The 9,118-nt window shown below is 39.5% G+C and overlaps 1 protein-coding gene across 1 annotated transcript in view; it reads right to left on the bottom strand.

Moving 5' to 3' along the window:
* Window positions 1-2,701: 2,701 nt before the first annotated feature.
* XK (X-linked Kx blood group antigen, Kell and VPS13A binding protein) overlaps window positions 2,702-9,118 on the bottom strand; it is a 51,744-nt gene continuing 45,327 nt past the window's right edge. Inside the window, exon 4 of the mRNA XM_027768011.1 lies at window positions 2,702-7,254. Coding sequence (XP_027623812.1) covers window positions 6,428-7,254 — 827 coding nt within the window. The 3' untranslated portion in view covers window positions 2,702-6,427. The remainder of the gene's footprint in view (window positions 7,255-9,118) is intronic.

Here is a 9,118-nt window from a genome sequence, read left to right as displayed (position 1 = left end):
ATTCTCCTCTTGGGATCTTGGGCACACATGAACACACACATGCACACGTGCTTGGCTTGAATTTGAAGCCACCAGGTCCAGGACTCAAACCACAGTTGGTTAGGAGTTCAGCGATGTAACTATTATGCCATCTGCTGGTCCCATCCATGATCCTTTTCCTCTGTTTCTCCATCCTGTCAGGATCCTAGGCAAGCATGCACATATGTGTGTGGCACATTTTTCAAGCCACTAGGGCCAGGATTCAAAACACAGTCAGTCATGTCAGATTCAGCTCCCAACATACAGCAGTTGACCACTGCGCTACAGGGTTGGCTCAATAATTTACTTTTTGAAGGTTAAACATTCACATTGCATTTTTAAAATGGAAATATCTTCTCATCTCTGTATTATGCTGGAAATGAGAGAAGGCAAGTGACTTGTGTATGAGCCATCTTAAGTTTAAATGAGAAAGAATATATTTAAGTGCAGAGGAGAAAATGTTCCAGCCAAGAACAAATCTTCTAGGGTCCTAATTCCCACCACTTTGTTATAAAGGATGTCTTTTAAGGTCACCTCCCATAGGATAGTAGTAGATTTTTATTTTTTAATTAGCCAGAGGCTTGTGTACTCACTGGAGAGAGAGTGAGTGCAAGAGAGGGAAAGGTGAGAAAGAACTCCCTCCACCCCGACTTGCCACCCCATGGGTAATGGTCACACTGCAATCCCTTCTTTTTCATCTCTCTCTCTCCTTTTGGGAGTTTGAACATGCACACAATTTTGCCCAGTGTGTTTCTCAAGCTTCTGGTCCAGGACTCGAATCACGAGGTTGGCCATGTGAGACCCAACCACCTTAACTACCATGTCACTGGCTGGCTCAATAGTGATTGAATTTTAAATCTTTGTCCATGGTGGGGGTTAGGAGGATAAGAGCAGTTACTTTGACTACTTTTCACCAATGACACATGACACTTTTTTTTTGTTTTTAGAGAGATTTTTGCTATAGGGCACATGTGCTTGCCAGAGAGGCAGAGAAAGACAGCGAGAAATCACTCCCCAGTGGGGATGGCCATGCTGCAATCCCTTCTCCTTATTCCTCTCAGGAATTTGGGCACACTCGTACATGCGCCCTGCATGAGTTTCAAGTTGCTGGATCTGGGACTCAGACTACTGTCAGCTATGTGGGAGGCCAGTGATGTAATCTCCACGCCATCTGCAGGTCCCTACCAATGGACACTTTTAAGTAGTCCTGTCCTATCACTCACAATGGCATTCCCATCGGTACAAAAAATAATTGCCCAAGCATGTGCCAGACACCTGTAGTTAGTGGAGAGAAGCACAATACCTCTCCAGTTCTTGGGGGCCTGTAGCTCTACAGTTGGGGACCATTGTTCTAAAAAATTCTGGCATTCAAGAAGGTCACCTTGTTAGGACACAGCAAGAACCATTCTCCTCCCTGCTAGGGTGGTGGTGGGGATAGTCTTGCCAAACCTCTCTGAAAAACAATTTCTAAATCTTGTTTTGTTTTTTTGAGTGCTATCTCGCCTGAAACCTTGATTCATTAACTGTAGAATTTAGGTAATTAAGATAGGAAGCAAACTGATAAGAAATTAAACCAGTATGCATAATGCAGATGTCTAAAGGGGATGGAATTTCTAGGGCTCTAGGAAGCAGGCTAATCAGGTTTCAATCAGGAACTCATCACTCAGACAGAGAAAATTAATTCATGATGGGAGGCAGGGAGGGAGCAAAAGCACAGGCAGAATCTCAAAATCAATCCAGATGAATCTATCCTCATTAGAAAGAGGGAAACTGACTCTTGCACATGGAGGTACAGGTCATAACGGAGCCTGGGTAGAAAGTTTGCTGATACTGCTGCATGTTGCTATACATGCCTCGAAGATGCTCTAGGCTCCAACACCTGCTTAAATAAATACTGTTTTAGATCCCCTGAGCCTAAGCTTTTCCAGAGAAACTACCATGCAGTGTGGGGACAAGAAGTAAAGGTATTTTCTAGAACGAGCTTATACAGCAGACCCACCTTCTTTGCACATTAGAGGCCTAGTCTGACAGGGTTGTTGTGTACTGGGAAAGAAGGGATTGGGGTTTTCTGAATTTCCAGCTCTGTACAAATCTCTGCTGCTATGAAGAGCCAGGGGCAAGGGTCAAGGGGAAATGGGAAATGACTGTTCAATGGGTGTCAAGTTTCAGTTATGCTCCATTACTAAATTCTAGAAATCTGCTATAGTTGATGATACTGTATTGTGAACTTAAAATGGCAGATCTTTTCAAAGTTCTCTAAGAAGAAAAACAAAGAGACACAAGTACACTTGTAAAGGTGACAGATATGTCTACAGCTTTGATTTGTGGTGATGGTTTCATGTGTGTTTATGTAAGTGTAAACTCTTCGCATACGTACACTTTTTTGTCAGTTGTACATGCAACTGACAGATAACTGAGCAGAATGTTGATACCTAATGGTGTGGTTTTAACAAGAGGAATAAATGCTTTTTAAAACAATCAGAGTAGTTTTCATTGGACTGTTGCTATCTTGCAAGGCTGAATCCTAGCACTCTCAAATTTCTCATCCTTCAGGAGGAATTTCCAAGTGACATTACAACACTATAATCACAACAAAACCACTTGCAAACTTCTGTTTTGAAAATAGTTCTTGAATTAAAAAAAAAAGCCATGTAAGGACTGTATAAGGAATGAAAAACAAGGACAAATTGAAAAATTAATTTATTATATGAAGAAACATCAACAATATTTATTAGAGTCAATGACTGCAGAGAAGTAGTCTGTAAAAGCTGACATCCACAATGCACTGAGTGAGATTGGCACATAAACTCATAACCACAGCACTGAAGTTCTAAGGTTATTTCCAAGGAAATGCTATATTGGACAATCAATTTTAATGTTTATTTTCCCATTGACAAGGTTGCAAAGATTAAACCCATATTCAATTAATGCTTTGAATCAAGCATTCAAGTTCTAAATTACAATTATCAAAGGGTGTTATGTCTTTTATGAAAGATGATACCAAAACAAACTCATTTGCTATCAGAAGCACTTTCTAAGATTCAGTGGGTCTTTTTCCTCTAACTACCATGTATTTGGGTGTTAGTTTTTGTAAGCAACTGGCGGTAAAAGATAAGACAACTGCTAAGAAGGCCAAAGGCTCACATATCCATTCAAGACACGCATATGGTTGACACTACTTATTTCTTTTTCTAACAGTAAAAAAATAATAATCACCTGCTTATGTATTTGAATAACTATAATAATAACTCTTTAAATATGCATGGCACTTTAAAAATATTTTCAAAGCCTTTTCACATCTATTACAACCTTGTGAGGTAGGTTGGACAAGTATATCATCCAAACTTGGTGGGTGAGGAAACTGAGGCATAGAGCAATTAAATAACTTAAAGGGCTGAACAGGGAGATCCTGATCTCCATAATGGACTGTCTTCAGTAATGATGAATTCACCCCTCACCCTCTCCAGCCAGATGAGAGTGATTCATTTGGGGCAGCTGTCATGACAAGCTACGGTATATGATTAATTAGACAAAGCACTGGGAGTTTTAAAATTTGGAATTATAATTGAAAAACACATTTTAACCTCTATTACATGAGGAAATTTACTGGGACTTTTTAAAAACACCTTTAGGACAACCAAACTCTGCAGTGTGAACTGTAATTTTGCTGTTTCAGAGATATCAATTATATAACAAAAATTCTCAGTGCACCACGACTTACATTTTCACCATGCAAAATAAAGTATTTCTCCCTCAAGAAAATGGACATACATGTCCCAAAAGCTGGAGTACCTACATATCAGAGGTTAAAAGGGACAAAATGTCCAATTTAGTTATCAAATGTCTGTCTTTAATAAATGCGTGAACTGGGCTTTTGGGAATCTGAAAGATGAACATCACTATTAGTTTGTTTTGAAGTCACTCAAGATGCTTATCTATTTTCTAAATTAAAATGTATATATTTAAAAGTTAAGGTTTTGTAATGGTCTTTGAGACATGCTTCTGAACTAAGTCTGGGAAACACCAGCCTCTTCATCTCTGTCTAGGTCTGAATATGCTTAGTTAGTGACAGGCTGGGGGGCGCCCCACTCCTCGCTCCCAAGGCATGACCTAAGGCATTTCAGGTGGTAATGGGGGACCATTACCCCTAGCATAGCCACTGGAAAAACTTCAAGGTGAGACTGTCTTTCTCAAAAAAGAGCTATAAGCTATCCAGTGTCAATGAAAAATGAATACAACTATCTTATTTGATATCAAGAAACACTTGAAATGACTTAGGAATGGCCTTACTACTCTCCTAAACATTATAGAGTATTTCTGTTCATTAGGAAATAACCAAAAAAGGATGCCTTAACATCTTAGCTTTACTTACAGTTGTTAGATATTTTCAACACTGCTTTTGTGTAATAACGTGTATGTATGTGTACATGTGACAGCACGGAAAGTACATGGAAGTTTATGTTGTATGAAGTGGTCTTTTGATTATGTATGCTCACTATTTTAGGCCTATTAAAAATAGGGCAAGTGGTAGATGGTGTGGTAACAGGAAGAACATAGACAATCTTGGATTTTATTCTAATTCTGTTAAAAATAGACAAAATAAAAGATCTGTTGTGTGGACATCCCCACAAAATTAAACCCAAAATATTGATAAACCAAGACAATTTCAAATGAAGAAATGTATTTCATAAAAACTAAAATTGAGGCTCTACACCTTAGGGGCTTAGTGATATACTTCTATGGACCTATATAAAATATCGAGCAATATATTATGCCTTGTGAAAGAATGTTTACTGTTCTATTTATCCTTGAAATTACTTATCAAGTTAATATCAAGAAGAATCAAAAAGGAAAATTATAAGAAGTGCAATGGCCAGATAAATATATTTTTGTGGGTTAACACAGTTGGAGGAATAGATTCCTTTTCTATCTTGTAAAATAGAGTCCATAAATAGAGTCCCTTTGTAAGTTTCTCATATTTTACTCCAATATACTTCTTAAATTGGTGTGATCTTTATGGTACATATTTCCAGATATCTCATTTTCAAGATTTTAATAGAAACAATGGCACTAGATGCAGGCATTTTTTCCAAGATAGTGGAGGATATGCTACCCCATCCTCTCTCAGGAAACAAATAGGATTCCAGGTTAAAGGAGAAATTATACATGAGATGAAAAAGTGTAGGAGGATAGAATTAGGGATTTTGTTCAAATTAATTCATATTTGTACCAAATCAAAATGTGTTAAATGAAAGACAAAAATCTTCTGGTCATTTCATCTCCTTTGATAATTTAAAAAATGTTTATGAAGTCAATCTCTAACTAGGGATGGTGGTGGTGAAAACCATTTTACTTCAAATAATGAAAATTAAAATGTCCTGTGTTTTTTTTTAAAAAAACAAAAAACAAAAAACAAAAAAACTTAAGGAAAATAACTCTTGTCTAAACTTTCCTGGCAGCAAGGAAGGGGGAGGCACGAGTAAACACTATGAGTTTTATCTTTTTTTTTTTTTTCCTAAGAGTTCAAGCAAATTCAACTATAAATTTTCCAGAATCAGGAAAGACTGGATTTTGAGAAGCTTTGAGTCTACCTTCTAGCAAATTCACATCTTTAAATATCCCCAAAAGGAAAGAATTTTACTTACACAAGCCCCTGTCATTTTGATGTTTTAATAACCCTGCTGATCCAAAATTTCTTCAACATATAGAAGGAATACAACTTCCCTGAAATTCCAAGGCATCCATAACCAAATTTAGAGAGGTCAATTTTGTACTTATGGTTCCTAGGGAATAAAGCCTCTAAATCTAGGCTCTTGAATCGATTAGAGATAGCATGCCAGAGTGACTACAGTTGGTTATGTACAAAGAGCCCTAAGGAGATGAAAAGGGAACATCTGTCTATTCACAAACCAAACTTTAATAGCCCGCTCTCTAAGCTCTGACAGGAATGATATTGCTGGTGGCAAAATCCCAGTAAACTTCTCTGCTCATAATGACAGCTCTTGAGTGATAACTATGTTTAAGGATAAGTCATCAGGCTAACCAGACCAAAAGTCCAGAAAATGAGAAAACAAGTAAGCCCCTCTCTTCTTTTACCTGATGGATCTAACCAGCCTAACTCAGATTTCAAGAATCTTCTGTCAGTGAAAAGGCCAATAATGCCTAGAAGAACATAACAAGGTTAACTGTAAACTGTGGTGCTATAGGCTGCCTCTTCTCAACACTCAGAGGTTTCCCTGGCTTCTCCCCACAGTTCCCACTTACCCAAGAGGTTTATAAAGAGAGCAGCTCACAGGAGTTGACAGCTAACTTTCTGCCTTATTCCTTGTGAAAGACTCATTACTTGTATAAAGAACAGGTATCAACCCAGAAAACAATATGCCTGTTCCCTGAGAGACCTCAGGTACCATTAAGCAGAACAGAGGTCTTCTGCACTCAAGACGTGACTGGGCTCAGGACTTAATTTACTGCTAGAAGGTGTCTCATCTCTGCCTCCAGATGACTTTTCATCTGTCTTTCCTTCTAATTCACAGGGTTTCTGCCACCTGCAGAACCAGAAGGTACACCTGATCCACTTCCTAAAGCCTTCAGAAACACTGGTAGAAAAGAGCTTTTTACAAGGGTGGAAGAACTGATAGAACACAAGCATGAAGAGAATGGCTGTGCAGTAACCAATGAGCAGCTGTAGAACCAACAGAGGCGCACACACATACATGTAAATGTCGGTCTTGAAAAAATACCACAGGAGGAGGAGAATGGCATTCTCAATGAATCTCATCATGTAGTACACCAGTAGCCGATACCAATTCTGAGACTTGCTGATGAGGTCAGGGTTGTCGATTTTCAGTTGTACAGCTGACCAGCAGAACATGTTGATGCCAGAATAGAGTAAAGTGAGGAAGCACAGAACAATGGTGGTGCCCACCCGAGTGAGGGCCTTCTCTATGTTCTCGGGGAATGGGGAGCCACTGCACCAGAAGTTGATCCAGGGATACAAGAAGAAGCTGAAGAAGTTGACGAGTATGACGATCACCACCCAGGTCTTCAGGACGGAGGTAAAGAGGACCAGGACCACAACTCGTGTGGCAATCTCAAAGCTCCTCCAGAGGAAGATACAGAGATAGGCCAGGGGCTTCACTTTGACCTCGTACTCATCATACTTGATTTTGATGGCTAAGATGTTGCAGCGCAAGGCTCCATACACAATGGACAACAGGGATAGGCTCATCATGAAGCCTGGGAAGAAAAGAGAAAGAGCACTGTCAAGTCTCACGTCCACCAGGAGTGCTACCATGGCAAACACTGTCAGTCCACCTCTCATATCCCTTAGACTCTTGTTTTATGTGCACAGGCTGACTTCCAGCTGTCAATATCTTCCCATGGTGCCTGAGGATTTTTTCCAAAACTGCACAAGGCTCCCTTGTCCAAATACCTGGCAGGCTGAAGTGCTAGGGAATTAATACTCTTGGGAGAGTCCTCAAAACCCCAATTCCAACCCTGAACAAGAGCTAGACTCTAAGTATACTAGCTTCCCTAACCCTTGGATAGAACAACTCAGACATGTGTTAGATTTCATTTCTCAGTGTTTCCTCATAGGATTAACATGAACTCACCCACGGTGACAGTTGTCTACTAATACTCCCTTTGTTGGCTGCCTTCCCTCCTTGCCTCATTTCTATTTTCTCTTGTGCTAGGCATAAGATACCCTTTCCTCCTAAAACAATGCAATAAAATCCTTCTCTCTGGGTCTGCCTTATGGGCAACTTAAATACCTTCCAGACCCCTGACCCCATCTTGGTCTGTCTGAATATGTAGAGCCCTTTACGTGGCACATTTTGTTCCTAAATTGACTTACAAGTTTCTGGGGATTCAGATATTTTCTCTTGGTGTTCCATACATACCAGGAGTAGGTAAACAAACAGAAAGCACACAATAAATTGCGCAGTACATCCCTCTTCATTGTAAGATCTTTTGAACTTACATACTAACTATAGAGTGCTCACTTCAGTTGCATTCTTAAATTTTGCAAGGAGGTAAAGAAATGAGAACCTCACTGTTGTTGACAGTAGATTTGTCTTGGACTAACAAGACAGCATTTCAAGAAGTCTTGACTATATAGCTGTTTATTTCTTTAAATGGCCAATGGGTAAGAAGCAGCAATTGGGCCAGTCAATGGCAGGGGTGGTTAAGATAGCTGGATTCCACATAACCAACTGTGTGGTTCAAGTCCAAGACCTGATGACTTGAAAAATGCATTGTGTGTGAGTGTGTGTGTGTGTGTGTGTGTGTGTGCCCAAAATCCCAAAAAGAGGGAGAGAGAGAGAGAGAAGAAAAGATTGCAGTATGACCACCCCCTATGGAGGGAGAGTATTTTCTCATCTACCCTGCCTCTCTCTCCATCTCTCTCTGATAAGCACACACATCTGACAAATTTAAAAAAAAAAGAAAAGAAGCAGTAATGTGGGGGAACAAGATGTATCTTGTTTAAATGGACTGTGGTATACTGTTCCAGAGCGCAACACTGTCGGCCTTGAGTTCTACTCCAAATAATGGCACAAGGAGAAATGAGAGGCAGGACTTTGAATTTGGATCTGAGAGATTGACTCTGGTTTTACTCTTGCCATACCAGTTTACACTGTGAAAAGTGCAACCTTTCTGGGTTGTTTTCTCACCCACAACATTGAGATGATGATATTATCCATCCCGCTGCTTCTTCCCCAGCCACAGTCTTGAAATATGTTTATTTATTTTAGTAGACTTTATTTTTTAGAGCAGTTACAGATTCACAGCAAAACTGAGCCAAAGGAACAGAGTTCTCATATACTCCCTGACACCACACATGCATACCTTCCCCTATTATCAACATCCCACAGTGGAGTGGTATATTTGTTACAATCAATGAACCCACATTAATGCATCATTATTATATAAAATCCATAGTTTACATTAGGGTTCACTCTTCGTGCTATACCTTCTATGGGACTGGACCAATGTAGAATGACATATTTCCACCATAATAATATCATGCAGAGTACTTCACTGCTCTAAAAATCCTCTGTTTTCCACCTCCTCAGCCCTCCTCCTTATCCCTTAGAAAACA

The sequence above is a fragment of the Tupaia chinensis genome, unplaced genomic scaffold (assembly GCF_000334495.1).
Source record: "Tupaia chinensis unplaced genomic scaffold, TupChi_1.0 Scaffold145202_1, whole genome shotgun sequence".
NCBI classification, from domain to species: Eukaryota; Metazoa; Chordata; class Mammalia; order Scandentia; family Tupaiidae; genus Tupaia; species Tupaia belangeri.
The sequence above is the reverse complement of the archived record's forward strand: the minus strand, read 5'-3'. Positions and strand labels throughout refer to the sequence as shown.